Raw genomic sequence first — 21,139 nt, forward strand, 5'->3', positions numbered from 1 at the left:
AGGGCACAACTATTGTTGAGCTTACACATGCACTCCATGTCTATGCATGTCCCTAACACATGGGTTACCCCAAAAAACAAAATTAATTAATTAAAAAAATAATTTAATAAAAATAAAAAAATAAAAATAAAAAGCCCAAAACATTTGGTATTTCATTCGTTATCCTGATTTGGAGTCTGGGTTCAATTTATAGTTGGAGGATATTTAAAAAAGAAAGTGTAAAAACATCATAAATACATATAAAAGTAGCAAATGATCAATTGACATTAACCCTCCATTTGGTTCGCGGAATAGGTATGATAATGGGAATGAGAATAAGAACGGGAGTAGAGAATGGGAATTGGGGATTGGAAAGAAGGGATGGGGATAGGAATGAAGACAACATTTGGTTGGAAGGAATACAAAGTGGGAATGAAATAGTAATAAAGTAAGATCAAGTAAAATTATATTTATATCCTTTAATATAAATAAATGATATTGCATATAATATTTAATTATATTTATGGATAACTAATTTTTTTAATAAGATACTTTAAACAAATTTATTTATTTTAATTATTATAATTAAATATTTTAAATGAAAATTCACTTTAATTATTATATGTTATTATTATTATTAAAATAATTAATCTATTTAACTATTATCTAATTTTATTTTTATAATTAAATATTTAATTAAATAATACACTTTAATTATCTAAACACAAAGTAAAGTTTTTTATGTAGGAAGTTCATGTTTTGCAAAGGAGGTGGATTTAAAGCTCACCTAAAGCAAAAATGAAGATATAAGTTTATAGCAAGTATAAGAAGGCCACTGATGAGAGAACAAGTCCATTTTTTTTTATAAAAAAGGGGCTTTGGACTCCTCGGTAATGAAATGACTATTATACTCTTTTTTATTATAATAAATCATGTTAGTTATTTATTTATTTAATAAATAAATAATTGTTAATTTATATTAATTGGTTGAAATAGTTAATTACAATTAGAAGAGATAAATAACATATTAAAAATATTAAATAGCAATAAAATACATTATTTATTTATTACTTAATATAACAAACATGTATTACGTTATAATAATTAGTTGTAATATTTTATTTAAATTAATTAAAATAAATAAGTAAATATATTGTTAATCATGCTAATTATTTATTATTTAAAATAACAAATTTAATATTATTAGAAATATTTAATGACAATCATGTTAATTATTTACTATTAAATATAAACTATTATTTTGTAAAAGGTCAAAATATCAAAATGGTCCCTCTATTTTCGTTTTCCGCCTTTTTAATCTCTCTAATATAAAATCCGTCTTTTTGGTCCTCGTATTTTCACATTTCTAATTAACGAATCTACCTTTTGGTCCTTTCAGTTGATGAATCAGAGGGACCAAAAATAATGAAAATGTGTAAATACGAGGACCAAAAAGGTGGATTTTATAACTAAAAAATAAAAATGTGCAAATACAAAGACCAAAAAAACATATTTTATATTTGAAGGATTAAAGGAGCGAAAAACAAAAACATAGAGGGTTGATATTTATACTTTTAAAAAATGCAATCTTATTTATATAAAATGGCATAAGTGTAATTACAGTATAAAAAAGTGCAGATAAAGAGTTGGTACAGAAAGCATGTTAAAAAAACCTGCTTGTCCACTTCTACTCCTCCGAAGGAGGATTCTCGCGCAAATCACGCCAAACAGATTCCGATCGACAGGAATAAGTGAAGCTGGGAACACAGAAATGGAGCAGAAGACTGAGGTGCCCAGAGTGAAGCTTGGAACGCAGGGATTAGAGGTCTCAGTCATACCTTTTCCTCTTAGTCCCTTTCTTCTTCTTCTTCTTCTTCTTCTTCTTCTTCTTCTTCTTCTTTTTTCTATCTGTCCCAAGGTTTTGTCTAATTTCATGTCATACAATAGGTGTCCAAGTTGGGATTTGGTTGTACAAGTATCACTGGGGCGTATGGCACTATTCTGCCAGAAGACGAAGGGATTGGCATCCTCAAGCATGCGTTCAACCAAGGGATCACCTTCTTTGACACCTCTGATTTTTATGCATCTAATGCTAATGAGATCTTGATTGGCAAGGCAAGTTCCTCTTTTTTTAAATTTCTATGTATGTGGTTTGTGTTTTAGGAGAGGAATCTTAGACAAGTTGATAGTTATATGTAGGCATTGAAGGAGATGCCCAGAGAGAAGATCCAATTGGCAACAAAGTTTGGTATTGTGAGAGTGAGTAGAAGTAAAGATGGTTATATGGAAGTGAATGGGAGGCCAGAGTATGTGAGGGCTTGTTGTGAGGCCAGCCTTAAGAGACTCCAAGTGGACTATATTGATTTGTATTATCAACATCGGATTGATCAGACTGTGCCTATTGAGGAAACTGTGAGTCTCTCTGTCCCTCTGTCTCTCCCTCTCTCTCTCTCTTTGTATATATAACAAGAACAACTCATGATCGTGATTATATTGATAATAATGTTTGTATAGATTGGAGAAATGAAAAAGTTGGTAGAAGAGGGGAAAGTGAAGTACATTGGTTTATCAGAGGCCAGTCCAGACACAATCAGGCGGGCTCATGCTGTGCATCCCATTTCTGCAGTTCAAATGGAATGGTCTTTATGGACTCGTGATATTGAACAAGAGATTGTCCCACTTTGCAGGTCCAAATCAAGTTCAGAGCAGTTTCTTTCCTTTTTTTTTTTTTCTTTTTTGAGCTCTGTAACATGAATTTCTCTTCATAAAAATATAAGCAGAGAACTTGGAATTGGAATAGTACCATTCAGTCCACTTGGCCGAGGATTTTTCGGTGGCAGAGGAGTTACAGGAAGTCTGCATGACAACACAAAATTGGTGTGTGGATATTAGTTTTGCATTAATGGATTAGAAATTATTGTACAAGTTAAATGAATGATGTTTATGAATGAATGTTAGGATGCACATCCGAGGTTCATAGCAGAGAACATGGAGAAGAACAAAGCTCTGTATTTGACAGTTGAGAATTTGGCTAAGAAACATCAATGCAGCACTGCTCAACTAGCTCTGTCTTGGCTTCTTCATCAAGGGGATGATGTTATTCCTATCCCTGGTAAGCATTTTGATGAGTTTCTAATATGAATATTTCTTATTTGTAATTTTTCTTTTTTTTTTTCTTGTTTCCTAATATTTCAGGGACAAACAAAATCAAGAATTTAGAGAGTAACATTAGAGCTTTGGAAGTGAAGCTGACAAAGGAGGACGTGAGAGAAATTTCTGATTTAGTATCAGAAGTAGAGGTGGCAGGTTCAAGAGCATTTTATTATACTGAAAAATTCATCTGGAAGTATGCAAATACACCACTTCCAAATTCAGGTTGAGATTCCAAATTTCTTTCTTGGGTTTTATCATCAACATTTGAATGATATGATAAACATGTGGAGACACAGTCCTCAAGAAGTTTGTATTGTTATCATGTTTCTGTGCTTTTGGTTTCATAGTAATAGTTTCATGTAACATTACAATTATATTTTAATCTTCCCGTTGGTTTCCTATAACTTAATTTGTATACTGTTGGTTTCCTCCTCTTCTACTCTTGTTATCACATTAAATGAACTAGATCAAATTGTCTGATACAGCTTACATTTACATTTGTGTGGAATAATGTTTCCTTGGAAAAGTTTAGCAACGGAATGATCGTATTTTTTCACACATGGCAGCAGCATCACATCTTTCATTTATATTTAAAATTAATCATATGCTAATTCCTTGAATAAATACAGCTCCAGATTTTTGAAAGGTCACACTTGAAGAGACACTCCTGACCATCAAAAGGAGCTTTGAATTTGTGAGACCTTTGATCTCTGTGCAAGGAGAGCCGACCACTTCCACCTCACGAAGTGACACTCTTGACCCAGTTATCTAAATGTTTGTTTTCTACTCTGTCTTTCTCACGTTAGCTTCTTCTCTTGACCCCTGGTGGACCTTTAGTGTTTTTCTCGACTTATTCCTTTTGTGTATTTTCTCTTGGATGTATGACATCTTTGTTTACTTCTTGTTTGATTTTGGTGTTTGTCATTGTTGTCTTTATTTTATGTTTTTTTTTATAATAATTGTGTAGTTTATCCACATTCATCAAAATATGTAAAATAAAAAAATATTGAATAAGTATAAAAATATATATGCATATATATATATATATATAATGTTAAATCTAATTATAATCTATAAGCAAAAACTCAATCTAATTATAATCTATAAGCAAAAACTCAGTCGTAGTCTAGTGGTTATTGACTTGAAAGATGCTTCTTGTTTTTGTAAATAAAAAAGAATTATAACCGATAAAGCTGTCCTTTTATGATATATTTTTTTTTGATAAAGTGGATAAACCACAAATGCATTAAACAAAGGGAGCAAATATCCTTTTATGACATTCACCCAATTGTCCGTGCATACTGTAAAATAACAGTGGCATCCATAATATTTCTTATGAATGTTATTATTTCCTGAGCTCAAAACAGGAAATCATGAGATTTATTTCTTTGCATAAAAATTTTTTGCCAAATTTTGATCACTTGGGTATTACAGTGTCATGGTTTACAAAACCAAAATTAATGATTCACATAATAACAGTAAATTAGACAAACAAATATAAAAACATTAAGATTTACATCTATATAAATTGAAGGTCACCAGAAAAAGAAAATTTTCTATTGCCTATAACTTTTTTCACTTACTCTCTCCGTCTCTCTCAAGCTCTCTGTAATACATATCTCTAAAAGTTTTGCAATCCAATTTCCTCCAATAACTCATAAATTTGAGTGGATATCTTAATAAAGAGTTGACAAAAATTTATAATGAACATTTGGTGCATACTTCAGCAGGAGAATGATTCAGAGAAATTATGAACTTTCACCCTTTTATATATATATATATGGCTGACATTGATATAACAATACATTAAAATTCACTGACCAGGTTGATCATCACTTTAGGACAAAATACACACTGTTTTCAATCCAATTTATGGCATTGATATAACGATACATTAAAATTAACTGACCTGGTTGATCAATCAGAATGAAATACACGCTGTCAGCTACATGATTGCACTCAATGAAGAGTCCTATGAGATGAAAATGGTATTCTTATTTCTGCATATCTATAACAAGATCCTAAGTTCAAAATATCATGAAAAAGGACTCTGATCTCAATCCAATTTATTTCTGCAGCCAAGACTGGATCTTCACTCTGAAGCTGATGGGGGAAGTGGTGTATTTGCATACTTCCAGCTAAATGATTCAGCACAACCATAAGTTCTGGACCCTGCAACCTCTTCAGCAGAAACTATATCTGTAATCTCTCTCCACTCCTCCTCATTTAACTTCACTTTCAGAGCACCAATGTTACTATCCAGGTTTTTGATTTTGGTTGTCCCTGAAATTAAAAGAAATAAGAAAAGATGTTATGAATCAGAAATATTCATATTAGAAATTTATCCAATGCTTACCAGGAATAGGAACAACATCATCCCCTTGATGAAGAACCCAAGCAAGAGCTAGTTGAGCAGGGCTGCATTGATGTTTCTTTGCCAAATCGTCAACTCTCATATACATTGCTTTGTTCTTCTCCAAGTTCTCACCAGTGAATCTTGGATGTTGAACCTAATGCATGAACTTAGCTAATGAACCAACTTCTTATGAAATTCATAATTGCTTGTAAATGCATACATACAGACAATACATATACCAAGATTGTGTTTTCAGGAAGATTTTCTACAACTGCTTTGCCACCGAAGAATCCCCGACCGAGTGGACTGTATGGCACTATTCCTATTCCAAGTTCTCTGCAAGTATTAAGGGAAATTCATGTTACAAATCTCAAACAATAAAACAGAAATGTCTCTGAACATGCTTTGAACCTGCAAAGTGGGACAATCTCTTGTTCAAGATCACGAGTCCATAAAGACCATTCCATTTGAACTGCAGAAATGGGATGCACTGCATGAGCACGCCTGATTGTATCTGGACTAGGTTCTGATAAGCCAATGTACTTCACTTTCCCCTCTTCCACCAACTTTTTCAATTCTCCCATCTATACAACCATTATTATGAATATAATAATTCTGATCATGAGTTATTCTTGTTCTTGATATGCAAACACACGCACCCAAAATAAGATAGACTCACAGTTTCCTCAATAGGAACAGTCTGATCAATCCTATGCTGATAATACAAATCAATGTAGTCCAATTGGAGTCTCTTGAGGCTGGCCTCACAGCAAGCCCTCACATATTCTGGCCTCCCATTCACCTTCATACCACCATCTCCAAACATGTTCACAATACCAAACTTCGTTGCCAATTGGATCTTCTCTCTAGGCAACTCCTTCAATGCCTACAAGCACCATTATTCCTCACTTTTCTCCTCTAAATAATAAACCCTTTTTTTGAAATATAATTAAGAAAAAAGCAAAACAATTGGGCACTTGCCTTGCCAATCAAGATCTCATTAGTATGAGGTCCATAAAGGTCAGAGGTGTCAAAGAAGGTGATCCCTTGGTTGAATGCATGCTTAATGATGGCTTTCCCTTCCTCTTCTGGCAGAGGGTTGTTGTAACCTCCACTCAGTGTCATGCATCCAAATCCCAACTTGGATACCTACTTGGATAACAATAATCCCAGAAAGAAAAGAAAACCATAAAAAAGTAGAATTGCTGCAAAGAAAATGAATAACGCTATGGTAGAACAAGCACCTCTAATCCTTGTGTTCCCAGTTTTACTCTTGGGATCATCCTCTTCTTCTCCATGTCTTCAATGCACTGTATGAGCAGCCGGTACTATGGTGTTGTTCACGAGTCTTAAATTTAATGGGCCTATGTGGGTCCCAACAATAATGTTAGAAAATATGCAAATGGTGCTCTGTGATGTGGAAAGTACACTTGAGACCCATGTCTTTAAATTTTTTTACGGAAATGACAGCTAGAGTGCTTAGAAACAAAGTATACATAAGGCTTAGTCAGCGGTCTATATGCTTCAGGTGTTGAAATTATTCGTGCATAATTATTATTCACATTTTTTAAAATGTATCTCTCACTTGTAAATCTAACTCCCGCCTAATCAGTGAGTTTATTAAAGAATTGAAGTTAATTGTGGCACGTACTCGTGAAGGTTTTCTTATACTTTTAAATTTCTTTTATCATATTAAGAAAATATTAAATTATTTATTAGAGTAAATTTTTCTAGTGAGTATTTAACTTTGACCTTATTTTATTTCGAACACTAACTTTCAAATTATGTCAAAATGAGCACTAAATTTTGATTTCATTTCTCCAGCTGGATAATTGGGGATTTTTGGTGGATTTTAGGTGATGTGGACGCCAGAAAACTTGCATGGATGCCCCGCGTCTACATCACCGACTCACAAACTGAGGCACTTAACCAATGTGGTTTTTTCCCATGTAGGACGTACATGTCAGCTTCTCCCCCACCACCCCTTGCTTTTCCTTTTTTTTCCTCCATATTACTATAGCCCTAGTTTCCTCACCGGTGCGTCAGACTCACCACTGGCGTTCACCGGAGTTGAATAATAGTCACGTTCGATGCTTAGCAATGAGGATTTATGTGTGTTGCTTCTAGGGAGAAAAGGATGGAGCCGATTGATGCTCTGCTATGAGGATTTATGTTTGTTGCTTCTAGGAAGAAAGGATGGAGCCATTCGATGCTCAGATGTGAGGATTTATATCTACTACTTCTAGGGATATAGCTATTGTAATTCTGTGTAGTATAAGGAATAAAAAGACAGCTATTATAATTTTGTGTAGTATAAGGGATATAACTATTAATCTAAATTTTGTGTAGTATAAGGAATACAAAGACACACACCTTACAATTTAAGGAATTTATAGAGATGCAACTACAATATTTATAAATACAGCTACAACATATATACATACAACTTGATCCTCATTTATAAATGCAGATACATCTTACATTTTTCTGCAATGTATAGTGATACATTATATACAAAAACATAATCCATATTAGCACAAAATTAATTCAACTGTACAAAAATTCATCCAATTAACATTTCATTTGTTATAATCCACAAAAATCAACCTATCTCAGAGATAACACATGAGGGTCCAAAAAAAAAATGATTCATTCAAATGAATGGTAGAAACATAGCATGTTAACTATACAAAATTTCCAAACCAGTAGTATATGTCCTACATCAAAATCCCATAATTGAAATCATTCATTTGACATTGCACCAGCTGTCTAACCAAAAATAAAAAAAAAGATAAAGAAATTTGTTTTGTCTTCATGATGGCCCAGGTACAGGTGTTCCCAATCTTCCATGTCTTGGAGGAATCCATCTTTTTGGTTTTTTCCCTGCAACTCCTTCTTTCTCCTTGCCTTCTTCATTTGGGACCTCAGTCCAGGGATTTTTAAGACCTTATGTTCCTTGCTTGCTGCCTTTTTACTCTTGTTTGATTCCATAGGTGTCTGATGCTTTCCATATAAATTCAACTTTCACAAACAACTAGAGATGATATACTCACATATCAATCAAATATATGTTTTCTTTTGGAAATAAATTATGGTTTACTTCTTTTTCTTTGAAAACATAAAGAAGTATGATTCTAGTCTCATTTTTATAAGAGCATACAAACTATTTTTTTCTCAACATTTGATCCAATCTGAGTTATCATAGTTGGAATTTGGAAATTGATCATTGACTTATAAAAGCACAATAAAAGTTTGAAAATACCATACAGACATAGCAGACAACCAAAATAAACATAGCAACTGTAATAAACCCCAACATTAATCAACACAGCAGGCAACCAGAATAAAAGCACAATAAAAATTTGAAAGTTCTATACAGACATCCCGACTTAAAAAACGCAAATTTGAGAACAAATCTTAGACTCAACTGATCAAACATAGCAGGCAATTAGAATAAAAACACAATAAAATTTTGAAACTCCATATAGACATCCCAACTTATAAAAGCTCAAATTTGAGAAACAAACTCCATATAAACATCCCGACATATAAAACCCAGTATTTCTCCAATAATTTAGACATCCTAACTATGGCAAACCCTACCATTTATTCACAATAACAAACCCTGTTATTGTAAAAGCCCTACAATTGATTCACAGTTGAAGCTTTAGAACTATAAACTGTTTATCTCACCGTAGATTGGTCAGACAACGTCTGGTGGTCTTATCACCCAATCCACCTCCATGGTGTAAGAGCAACCTCTATTCCGCAGGTGGTTGAGCCACGCTATCCCAATGTAGATGTCTGCATCTTCAATAGAATTGCTCCCGGTTTCAATACCATGATCTTCCCAATGGTAGTGGACAATGAGGTCCAAATGTGAGGAAATTCGGGCTACAGTAGTCGAGAGAGAAAGAGGAAAAAAAAGGGGTGATGGGGGAGAAGCTGACATGTATGTCCTAAGTGGAAAAAAAACGCCATATTGGTTAAGTAGCTTAGTTGGTGAGTCGGTGACGTGGACCTAGAGCATTCATGCAAGTTTTCAGGCGTCCATGTCACCAAAAATCCACTGGAAATCCCCAATTATCCCATCGGAGAAATGAAATTAAAATTTAGTATTCATTTTGATAGAAATTGAAAGTTAGTGCTCAAACTAAAATAAAGTCAAAGTTAGATACTCGACGGAAAAATTTACTCTCATTTATTACCTTTTGTAATTTTTCCAAATAACCTATGAATTAGCCTATGTAAAAATTTAAAATATTGGTCACTTGATGCCGACTAAGGCTCTTCGTTGACAATGTCACGTGATGCCACGAACCGATAAGACACACCTAGCTTTTGTCTCTTGTGCACCACCCATACTGAAGTTACCCATACTGTACTCTCAATCATATTACTTGAATTGTGTGATTTTTCTTTTCTCCAAGTCCCAACTTGTGTTTCTTTTATATTCTTATCACCCTTGTTTCATATTGTCACTCCTATTTCATCTTGGGATGTTTGTGTAGTCTCTTAATTATATTATTTATTTTTTTAACAAATATAATTTATTTATATTTACAAAAAAAAAAAATCAAACTTGTAGGCCACAGGTCGAAGATAACATAGAAAAAAAAGCATTTGCTTTTTATTTAGAGAAGCGACAAAATTATAACGGAGAATAATTGACTTGTAATCAGTCAAAAGAGCCATTGCATACAAAAGTAGTTTTTTTAGTTTATATTTAAGTTTATTAATTTATTATTTATATTATTTATATTATTATTATTTTCAGTTGAGCTAACCAAACTGGTAGACTGAGACATAAAAATAAAAAATCAAACAAATTGAAATTTGATTGGTTCGATTAATTAAGTCAGTTTATTCAATAGAGAGAAAAAAAGTAAGGCCTTCACTGAGATGAGTGAGATTAATAACTCGAATGTTTAAAGTGTAAGGTGTAAGGTGTAAGGTTTCCAACCCTTATTTGAATCCTAGAACAAGTATATAATTCAAAATAGAGTTGTGTAGAAATTACTATAGCAGTCATGCGGGGTATACGGGCCGCAAGATGCTCATATGGAGTTTCCAGAGAGCAACTGCGTTAAGTGGTACTGTAACAACACGAAAGACTTAACTCTTCAATCTCTCTTTGATTTACAATGCATTCGGGAGAGTTATTGAGAGAGGAAAGAAAAAAAAAGAGAGGGTTGTGGGCTAGATCTTCAGGATCCATCAAAGGGGAAGGCTTGGAGACATTCTAAAGTTTCGGATTTGAGCTTGAGAGCTTTAAGAAAAAAAAGAGAAGGTACATTTGTGCTCTTCTTCTTCATTCTTGTAAACCTAAGCTAGGGTTTGCAAGATGGTGGGAAGGTTGCTAGGTCGAGTTGATTTTCTTTTTGTTGTGTGCTATTCATTGCTTAAGGAAGGCATGTTATTGATTGTATGCATCAATTTGCTAGATTAATCTAGTTTGTAGCTTAAGCGAGAAGAACACTGTAGCTACTTTTTATACAATTTGAATGCTCTAGGTTCTTGTGGTTTTCTCTTTGTAGTGAAAAGTTTTCCCATGGAAATTTTTGTTCCTGAAAAATATACACTAGAGTTTGAATGCAAATTATGGTGATTTGATTGTCGTTGATTCTAGAGAGGCGAATAGTATTGACTGCAGGGAATTGTCCGCTCTGTGTTTGAGACTCTAGCTCCCCAACATAGGGGCCATTTGATTTCTCAATTTTAAGCTCCTTTCTATCATTCAAATAAAATTTTAAAATTATAATTTATAGTGATAACATATTTTGACTTGACACATCCCACTCAACTCAGTTATACGCTCATGTGATGCTTTACTCAGTTATATCAAGTTTGAGAGGATCATTTTTTCAGAAAAAAAAATGTATAAATCATTGATACACGAATTAAGCTATTAGAAAAATAAATAAGATAAGAACAAACTAAAAAGCAGAAATAAGAATACATGCAAAAAAACAAACAAATCATGAATAACCTTCTCAAGCAGCATTGGATTCACTAACATATATTTGATATATTAAAGTAATGATACATCTAAATTTATGACAATATAACTTCAAATATTTGGCATAGCATTCTGATTGCTGAAAATATACAACACAATAACTACAACATAATACTGAGATCAACATATCCTGACAAAAGACTCTGTTTTCTGGTCTTCAACCTATTATTAATGCAACCAAGACGTGATCTTGAATCTCAAGTTGATGCAGGAAGTGGTGTGTTTGCTTTCTTCCAGTCAACTGATTCAGCAAACTCATAATTCCTGGAACCCGCAACATCTTCGGCAGGAATTAAATTAGAAATTTCTCTCAAGTCATCCTCTGTTAGCTTCACTTGTAATGCCCCAATGTTACTATCCAGGTTCTTGATTTTGGTTGTCCCTGAAATTATAAGAAAGAAGAAAAGATGTTATAAATCAGAAATATTCATACTAGAAATTTATTAAATGCTTACCAGGAATAGGAACAACATCATCCCCTTGATGAAGAACCCAAGCCAGAGCTAATTGAGCAGGGCTACATTGGTGTTTCTTAGCCAAATTCTCTACTCTTGCATAAAGTGCTTTGTTCTTCTCCAAGTTTTCGCCAGTAAATCGTGGATGTGGTATCTAAAATTTATTGGCAAGCATTCATTTGGCTAATTATTAAAGCAAGGAGAAAAACAGCTCTGATATCATATTACTTATATAGTTATGTATCTACATACGAAGCTATCATGAAGACTTTCTGTAACTCCTTTGCCACCGAAAAATCCCCGGCCAAGTGGACTATATGGTACTATTCCAATACCAAGCTCTCTGCATATTTTTTTTTATAAAGAGAAATTCAGGTTACAAAACTGGAATAATAAATGAAAAAAAGTCTCTGAACTTGATTTGGACCTGCAAAGTGGCACAATCTCATCTTCAATATCACGAGTCCATAAAGACCATTCCATTTGAACCGCAGAAATGGGATGCACTGCATGAGCACGCCTGATTGTATCTGGACTAGCCTCTGATAAACCAATATACTTCACTTTACCTTCTTCCACCAACCTTTTCAATTCACCCATCTATACAAACATTATTATAAACATGATGATGATGATGATGATGATGAAATGCATATGTAATTCTTGTTCTTGATAAATGCATATAAAGAAATAGAGACTCACAGTTTCCTCAATAGGCACAGTCTGATCAACCCTATGCTGATAATACAAATCAATGTAGTCAACTTGGAGTCTCTTGAGACTGGCCTCACAACAAGCCCTCACATACTCTGGCTTCCCGTTCACCCCCATACCTCCTTCATGAGTAACAAATTTGCCAAATTTTGTTGCCAATTGGATCTTCTCTCTGGGCAACTACTTCAATGCCTACCAATACCAAATTTCCTTTCAACTTTTCTCTTCTAAATAATGAACCCATAACCCATTCACTAGAAATATAATTAAGAAAATAATTAGGACTTACCTTGCCAATCAATATCTCATTAGTATGAAGTCCATAAATATCAGCGGTGTCAAAGAAGGTGATCCCTTGATTGAGCACATACTTAAGTAAGGCTATCCCTTCCTCTTCTGGCAGAGGGTTGTTGTATCCTCCACTCAGTGTCATACATCCAAAACCCAACTTGGAAACCTGAAAATTCATACATATTAATCATAGTATTATCAACAACATCAACATGAGATGAAACTGGTTTATCAGAAAGAAAAAAAGACCTCTAGTCCTTGTGTGCCCAACTTCACTGTGGGTATCTGGCACTGATTGTTCTTTTCCATTGGTTCACAGTATGCACTCGAAAATGAAGCTGTTGGCTTTTTATAGAGCTCAAAAGTAGAGCCAATCAAAGTGAAGTTTCTTGGATTGCAAGCACATGTATATCTCCCGCAAGGAATTATACATCAATTAGATCTTTGGTCTTCGTCTGGTGAGAAAAGAGCTTTCGTAAGGGTTCCAAGAGATGTGTGGATGAGAATTTTTCAGTTTAAATTCATGAAAAATACTTCTTCTGCCTGATTTGTCTCCATGTTTTTCCTAGTATATATACTTTATTGTAATTGTTATTATTATTATTATTGGAATAAAGTGATAAATCATTAACATTTATTTAAAAATTGAACATCATGTATTTAAAACTTTTGGAGTCATTTGCAGATGTAATTTTCATGATAGAGGATCATTTATTTTAGCTCATCGACATTTTAATGCCAACCACATATTTGTTAATTGACTAGATTCTATAATATATATATATATATATACATATATTTAAAATAGATGTATAATCTCGCTTGAGAGCATTTCAAGGAATAATTATGATTTTTTTTAAATATTATTGCACTTAAATATTTGTTTGCATTAATTATAAAATAAGTAATATAAAGGTTCAATTACTTTCATTAATTTTGTATTACATACTCCATAAAAATTTTTAAAAACTTATTGCATTTAAGTTTTTATTTATATTACTTATGGTATTAATAATTAAAAAACTTTAAGTACACTTATTTATTTGTGCAATAAATATCCATAAGACCTTTAAAATCCAAGATATATAACAATTTTCATTGTAAGAGTTGTTTAATTATATTATTTTTTATACATGATATTACCTGAAAACCCCTCATAATTTTAAAAACTCCGATACGAAGCCGGGGAGAATGCCTAGTATTTATTAAAGATATTGGGCTTGATTCAACCTATAATGATGGGCATGATGATACAGGAGAGGTTTATTGGAGTGCCTGCCTTTACCAAGAAGGAGCACACTCAACTGCATTACACCCTTTTCACCCTTCACGAGAGTGGAGAATCAAACTTGTGTCTAACCCAAGTGAAGGGACCAGAGTACCTCTGGACTAAGAGCATTTGATATTATATATATATATATATATATATATATATATATAAAAGTTTTATAGCATTTAAAATATAAATGATTACAATAAATTAACAACAAATGAGGAAGAATAATACCATGTGAATTATAAATTAGGATAAATCAAGAAGAATATGACAAGAAGGTATAAGAGGTTACGTTTGAGAATAAAAATTGTACATTGGCCAAATCTAACGATGTTAATAAATTTTTCAAGTGACATTTTTTGCACTTAAAAAAAACCAAAAACAATTAAGTTGATTTTAAATTTGTCTTAGATGTGAACAAGATAGATTGTTCCATGGGCCTCTCCGTATTAGACCTTATAAAATTGTATATTGCTCAAATGGGCCTGAGCCTATCCCGTATTAGGCCTTATAAAATTTGTATATTGTTCAAGTGGGCCTGGGCTATTTTATTAGGGGCATCACATCATTACATAGTGAGCAGCTAATTGGGAAAATTTTTTACATTCTGATTTTTTTATAATTATTAAAGTGATTTATTTTTTGCTTTTTAATTTTTTTTTATTGTTTTTTAAAATTTATTAATTTTTTAAAACACCCTTTTATGTTTAAAAACATATTATTAGTCTATTATTAAAATAACAAAAACAAATGACACATTTTTCAAATCTAATTTACTTTAATTGTTTTCAAATATATTTATTTTAATTTTATTAAATACATCGGATGTGAATTTTTTTTCCAAATTTCGCCTTTCACTTAAGTTATGAGTTCCTCCAACTCTACTCGAAGCGATTTAACCCCAACACCTGTGCTAGCTAAGCATTTTATCGATTCTTCATGTGTTGCATAAGATGGGCAGTCCATTCTCGCCTTCTGTTTCTTGAGTGTCATCCTCACTTGTCTCCATGTTTTGTGGTCACACCTGTTTTTACCTCTAGTAGATCTTGTGATGTTCCAGTTTTTCTATGTCCTTTATCAGTTTTGGTGATTACTGTTTCATTCCTACTTAAAAAAAAAATGGATAAACCATATTCATTGATACTTGGAAAAGATAAGTACGAAGACTAATTGTAGAAAAGACACTAGGATGACAACACAAGCTAAGAGTGATAAGAGAGTTCCACTAGGGTGGAGGGCAACAACTACAAATGACAACAAAAGAAACAAAAGAGAAACATAACATCAAAACCCTAGGGGAAGAGAGAAAGATGCCACCAGGGAACTAAGGACCCAAAGATTAGCGGTTGCGCATGTTGCTTGTCCACTAATCCAAGTTATTCACACCATCTGTGCAAAAACCTGGTAACTCTAGTTTAGTCTTCTTCTCCCCTGGAATGTCCGGGGGAATGTCAACATCCTTCAGAATTAGATATAGGAAGTTCAAATCAATCAAGTTCAACCTTGTTTAGTGGACTTGAACCCAAATTCAAGCTGCTGGTTAGGTGCAACTGATGCATACCGCAAGTGCACAGATCATTCAATTAATAAATAAAATATCATTCTCACGAGGATTTTGTTGCTAACTACCAATTTCTTGCAATTAGGGTTATTTAGGTGAATCGATTGGCATGTGAATTATGGAAATAATAAGTAATCAAAACTAAAACTAACAAAATTAATGCTACCAATGGCTTAGGTGATTAACTCTTTTTTCAGTTAAGTTTAATTGTTTTGAAGATGGAATATCCTACAATACTCACTATTTTCTTTCAGAATATAGCAATGTATCCAACTTAAAACAACACCTACTTTGGTGGTAATTGAATCTAATTAGATTCTTTAAGTTCTATGACATCCAGTAATTCTTAAGAAATCATGATCTATGATTTCATGTTCAATTCTAGGGTTTCTAACACCTTAGTTCACCCTTCATTTCTTCCTTTGGTAACTAAAATCATGTAAATATAACCAGCCCAACTCATTCACAAGCATTAAGTACTATAAAATCGAATCAAAAGTAAATAAACATTAATATGAAAAATATAAGTCAATACATTGTCAATTATCTAAACATTGGGCTAATCTCAATCCTAGAACAAAAGATCTACACGCTCATGTTCGATTTATAAGCTAAAATGTTCAGATCAATCATAGATCCAAACATGGAATACATCAATGAATAAGAAAGAAGAAACTCCTGATCTTCAATGCTTGATGTTCTTATAGATCGATGAATCTCTCCCTTAATCTTTGTCCTCTTTCTCCTTTTAGATAGCTTTAGATGATCCCAGCTCTTAGAAAAATGCTATCCTTGTTGTTATCCATGCTTTCATAGCCAAAAGATATTTTAAAATCCTTTTCTTAACCTTATATAGAGGAGGGTTAAATTAGGGTTTTGATGGTCACAAAGATCCACGGCTATGTTAGCTAGAACTGGCGAATTGTACTTCTTCTACAGTTCTAGTTTTTTTTTGAATTTTTGTACCATGATAGATGGATGTAGTAGCTGTCACAAGTTACGCGGGTTTCAAATAAAGGCTAAACTTTATTTATCTGCATGTAAACTGATGAAGAGCAGTAACTTGAACTAAAAGAGTGAAATTGAATTAAAAACATGGGGGGAAAATGCATGATCAACTAAGAAATGAAACCTAAATCTAATAAAAATATACTATAATTTATTATTTACCAACAACCCAGCTTGGAGAGCGTTCAAGTCCAATTACTCCCATTTGGTCTAATAGGTTGTAAGATTGGGTTTTGAGTTAAGCTTACCAAGTTCCAAGGCTTGTTGGATCAAACCAGGCTTGAAGGTGGCATGGCCCACAACACACTTGATTTTGGTCATTGGAATCAGTACAACCTTGTTTTTACGGTTTACATTGCCACATGAGGATGCAAGAAGCCTTTGCATGAATTTAGATGCCCATGGATGCTTGACACATGGTACTAGACATGACCTTGGCATGTAGCATTTCGAAGGACTTTTTCAATGAGGCAATGACCTCTAATAAGCACTTGACAAGACTATACTGCTTTCCAGTGTTTCTGGTTACCATACTATGCCATACAGACTCCTCTGTAGTCTTTCATACAACCAACAAGATGCCTGATAAGTGCTTGAGTAAATATATTTTTCTATATGTTTTACATGCATTGAGCATCATTTTTACCATGGTTTATGTCTCATATTATGTATTTGGTGTTCTTTTGTGCAATTAGGTTGCAAATGCCTTGAAGAGTCGAAAGGAAACAAAGATAGGCTATAAAGACACAATGTTGGGAGTTCTTGTTTAATTCAAAAACCAAGACATGAGAGGAGTTCATGAACGTGGAGATGTGTGCCAACTTCCAAGGAGATTCAAGCCAATTTACTAGTTGGAAGGGCATAAAGGCAGTCACATCTTCATGTTCCTTCTCTTTGTGAAGAATGCATGACCTTTCAAGGATGAGTCTATGAAGAAGAGTCTTATAGCCTACCGCATGAACGTGTGCCCCCACCATGTGGCCTCAAGAGAAGAGTGTTTGGACCGTGGTTGTGAAAATACTGTAGCTAAGTACTGTAGCAAACAACGGAGCGTTTCATTGTAGTAGTACTGTAGCTAAATTACTATTCACATAACCGCGTGGAAATTCCTGCAAGCCACGGAGGCGCGTGAAAAATCCACACGGGTGCGTGAGGGCACGTGACAGCCGCGTTTTTGTGACTATAAATAGGCAGTTTGCCCTATTTTTTGGAGACTTTTTGTCGGGCTTTTTGCGAGCACTCTAATGGCAAGACGGCTAGGGTTTTAGAGGAAGTCTTTGGAGATATTAGGGGCCCTTCTTTACCAACTTTGATCGATCTTCTCTCCGTTATAGCATCAAGTGGGCCTTCGGCAACCTAGCTTCTGAGGAGGATTCTTCAAGACGTTGAGCGACCCATCAAGGCCATCATCACGAATTCAAGGGTGTTTTTTTCTCTATGGTTTACATTGCTATTCATTGTATTAATCATTGTTTTGTAACTTGCCCCATGGAGGGATAAACCTTAGTAGGTATTTGGGCATGTGAACCCTAGGATCTATTCTTTTGTATTAATTTGCTTTATGTTTTTATTAAATCCGAGTTAATTTGAGTTTTAACCTTTTGTTTCCATGGCTTGCATGTTTTATTGATCTTTGTGATTGATTTATTATGCATGAATTGTTACTTTGATGAGAGAGGTCTCCATTAGAGTTAGAACTTTCAAGGTTAAAGAAGGTTGAGAGGGTGAGTAATGAGATAGTGGAGTTTCCCCTTTCCCTTCTGATGAGTGTTTCCTATCTCCGTATTCCCTAGACTCTATGCAACCATATTTGGTGTGAGACGTGAGATTGATAGATTTCTTCATGGGGACCTTGTAAGGGGTTAGGGATCTTTCGCCTAGAAATAGGGTTGGATCTATCTGTAGGAATCGGTTTCACTTTAGGTATCCCTAGAGCTTAGTGCAGTCATATAGGGTGTAAGGTGTTGAGATTGAGCGATTTCTCCACCGGAACCTTGTAGGGGGCTAGTACCGGTGGCTTGGAGGTAAGGGCCAGTTGTTCTTGGATTACCTCGACTCATTAGACTCGGTTTAGAAGCATTTAGCAAATCTTGAGCTTCATGTTAGATCCTACGGGGAGCGTTGCCCGGGTACCTCACCTTTATTGATTGAGATCTCCTTTACTTTCTATCTTGCCCGTTTGCTTGCTTATTAATATTCTTGCAATTAGTTCATTTCATCACATCCATTGATTTCGAGTAGATAACTAAGAATTGGTTACTACTAATACTTCCGTTCCTTGCGGATTTGACTACCCACTCACCGGGGTAATTATTACTTCGACACCTGTGCACTTGCGGTACACACATGCAATTCGGAACGTGTCAACGCCATCCTTAATAACTATGGGTCATTGGAAAGGTACTCCAGTCCCTTCCAAAGTGCCAAACTCAGGTGAATCCCTGTTATTAAGGTGGGAGTTAGTATCCTAAACCACTGTTATTTGAGATATGAAGCGCCAGTTCATTGGCGACAAGCTTATGCCACCGGAGTCTTTCCTAAACTTTCTTTGAATATTAGTGCAGAAATAGAAATTTTATTTAAATTGGGATTGTTGAATATTTGGTTAGGGAGAGCATTAAATTTTTTGGCATTATATATATATATATATATACATTGGGTTGGTGAGTGTTTGGACAGAGAAAGTATTATACTTTTGACTTTTTCACCGCTAAGATGCTATTGTTTAATGCTGTACATGCCAGTTAAACAACCCAAGAGAACCGCTCTACTAGTGATCATATTTCCACCTTATCTATTAGATACTGTTACACCCTAAAATCCGGACCTTTAGTTATTTTTATTGCGCTAGTCTAGTGTAATGCTAATTAATGGGGGTCTGTTGAAATTGTTTAATCTTTTAGATTATCCCATGTTATAGAGTTGAAAGGCCATGTAGATACTGTAGTTCTCCAATTCTAGCAAAATTAGTAAGCCTGTAAATTTGTACTTTGGCTATTAATTATTAACGTTTAAAAACATCTAAGAATTAGAATTTAGGATACTTTAGTTGTCTTTAATTTCCATTGCTTGTATTATATAGGTTTTGACGTCTTGGAACTCACTGTCTAATATAGAGCATTATGAGAAAAGTTGACTTGTCTTTGGAAAGTATTATTGGATGTTAATTTGGTTAGTAAACCGCATACAAATAAATTCCAATATATGTATACATATATAATTTATGTTTTCTGCACATCTGAAATAACCACTTTTTTGATGTCACCTATTTATTTTTTGGTAATTATGTATCAGTTATTGGTCATTTAATTATTTTTTAAGGTTCTGGTTATTATTATTATTATTATTATTATTATTATTATTATTATTATTACTGATAAGTGCTTGTGTAATAGTAATATGAAGTATTCTTTTCTTACATTGAGCATTGCTTTTCTCAGGTTTTATCGCTTATGCATGTGTATTTGTGTTCTTTTGCGCATGCAGGGTTGTGGAGACAAGTATGAAAGAAAGAATCTAAAAGTCGATCGTGGATGCAATTTGTTGATGAAATCTTAGAGTGAACAAACGTGAAAACACAAGTTGTGCTTAAAGACTTGTGAGTGTGTGCCAATCTCCATTGTGCTCGAGTGAACATGCAAATTGGAGGGTCACAAAGGCGGTCACACTCATACGTTCTGACTTGTGTAATGCTAGCAAGATCTTTGTCAAATGTGATTTTATTGAAGATGCAACACGATCTACAACATGGATGTGTGCCCATTTATGTGGCCTCATTGAAAAGTGTGGATTTGGGAGCATTTTGGTGGAGTACTGTAGCAAGTCACTGTAACAGTTACTGTTCACAGCACACTGAAATTTTGATTCTTGGAGATTCACATAGGCATGTGGAAATTCCACACGCCCGTGTGGATGCCCGATTCCAGCCCTATTTAAGTCGCGATTTGAGGCATTTTGAAGGATCTTTTTCCAACCTTTTTCCCATCTTTTCCCAAACTTTGGAGGCGTTCGCAGCTAGGGTTTGGAGAGGCTTTGGCAAGGTTTTTGGAGTGGTTATAAGGCCTTTAATACCGTGTTCCTTCGGAAGATAGTTATTTGGGGAGCTTTTATCCACATCGATTCGTCGAGGTGTGCCCTAGGCTTGACGAAGGAACCTTTGGAGAAGACGAGGCTACTCCACAAGACCATCAATACAGACTACAAGGGGGTTTTACTCATGGATTGCATGTTTTTACTTTTGATTTTATTATTGATTGTATCTTGCTCCATGGAGAGCTAAATCCCTAGAGGGTGCTTGGACTTGTAAACCCTAAGATGATTTTGTTTC

At 34.1% G+C, this 21,139-nt stretch overlaps 2 protein-coding genes and 1 pseudogene across 2 annotated transcripts; 1 reads left to right on the forward strand and 2 right to left on the reverse strand.

Annotated features, from left to right (window-relative positions):
- Window positions 1–1,627: 1,627 nt before the first annotated feature.
- Window positions 1,628–4,041, forward strand: LOC120277309 (probable aldo-keto reductase 1). Its single transcript, XM_039284101.1, has 8 exons — window positions 1,628–1,804; window positions 1,927–2,094; window positions 2,179–2,391; window positions 2,494–2,666; window positions 2,760–2,856; window positions 2,938–3,091; window positions 3,175–3,354; window positions 3,762–4,041. The coding sequence occupies exons 1-8, from the start codon at window positions 1,640–1,642 to the stop codon at window positions 3,773–3,775; spliced, it is 1,164 nt and encodes a 387-aa protein (XP_039140035.1). The 5' UTR covers window positions 1,628–1,639; the 3' UTR covers window positions 3,776–4,041.
- An 887-nt stretch (window positions 4,042–4,928) lies between these two features.
- On the reverse strand, window positions 4,929–6,823 carry LOC120277310 (perakine reductase-like). The gene is made up of 7 exons (XM_039284102.1): window positions 6,733–6,823; window positions 6,470–6,637; window positions 6,168–6,374; window positions 5,900–6,072; window positions 5,728–5,824; window positions 5,489–5,642; window positions 4,929–5,415 (listed from the first exon to the last, which is right to left on the reverse strand). The coding sequence occupies exons 1-7, from the start codon at window positions 6,784–6,786 to the stop codon at window positions 5,225–5,227; spliced, it is 1,044 nt and encodes a 347-aa protein (XP_039140036.1). The 5' UTR covers window positions 6,787–6,823; the 3' UTR covers window positions 4,929–5,224.
- A 4,673-nt stretch (window positions 6,824–11,496) lies between these two features.
- Window positions 11,497–13,386, reverse strand: LOC120277312 (annotated as a pseudogene).
- Window positions 13,387–21,139: the final 7,753 nt, after the last annotated feature.

Source organism: Dioscorea cayenensis, chromosome 15, assembly GCF_009730915.1.
Source record: "Dioscorea cayenensis subsp. rotundata cultivar TDr96_F1 chromosome 15, TDr96_F1_v2_PseudoChromosome.rev07_lg8_w22 25.fasta, whole genome shotgun sequence".
NCBI lineage: Eukaryota > Viridiplantae > Streptophyta > Magnoliopsida > Dioscoreales > Dioscoreaceae > Dioscorea > Dioscorea cayenensis.

Bases quoted from the DNA above. Each gene is read 5' to 3' on its own strand.
- LOC120277309 (XM_039284101.1), top strand. From the start codon at position 1,640: ATGTTAAAAAAACCTGCTTGTCCACTTCTACTCCTCCGAAGGAGGATT. The intron at 2,667-2,759 runs GTCCAAATCAAG...AAATATAAGCAG, and splicing joins GAGATTGTCCCACTTTGCAG to AGAACTTGGAATTGGAATAG. The intron at 2,857-2,937 runs GTGTGTGGATAT...AATGAATGTTAG, and splicing joins TGCATGACAACACAAAATTG to GATGCACATCCGAGGTTCAT.
- LOC120277310 (XM_039284102.1), bottom strand. From the start codon at position 6,786: ATGGAGAAGAAGAGGATGATCCCAAGAGTAAAACTGGGAACACAAGGA. The intron at 6,375-6,469 runs GCAAGTGCCCAA...TGGTGCTTGTAG, and splicing joins ATGAGATCTTGATTGGCAAG to GCATTGAAGGAGTTGCCTAG. The intron at 6,073-6,167 runs GTGAGTCTATCT...ATGGTTGTATAG, and splicing joins CTGTTCCTATTGAGGAAACT to ATGGGAGAATTGAAAAAGTT.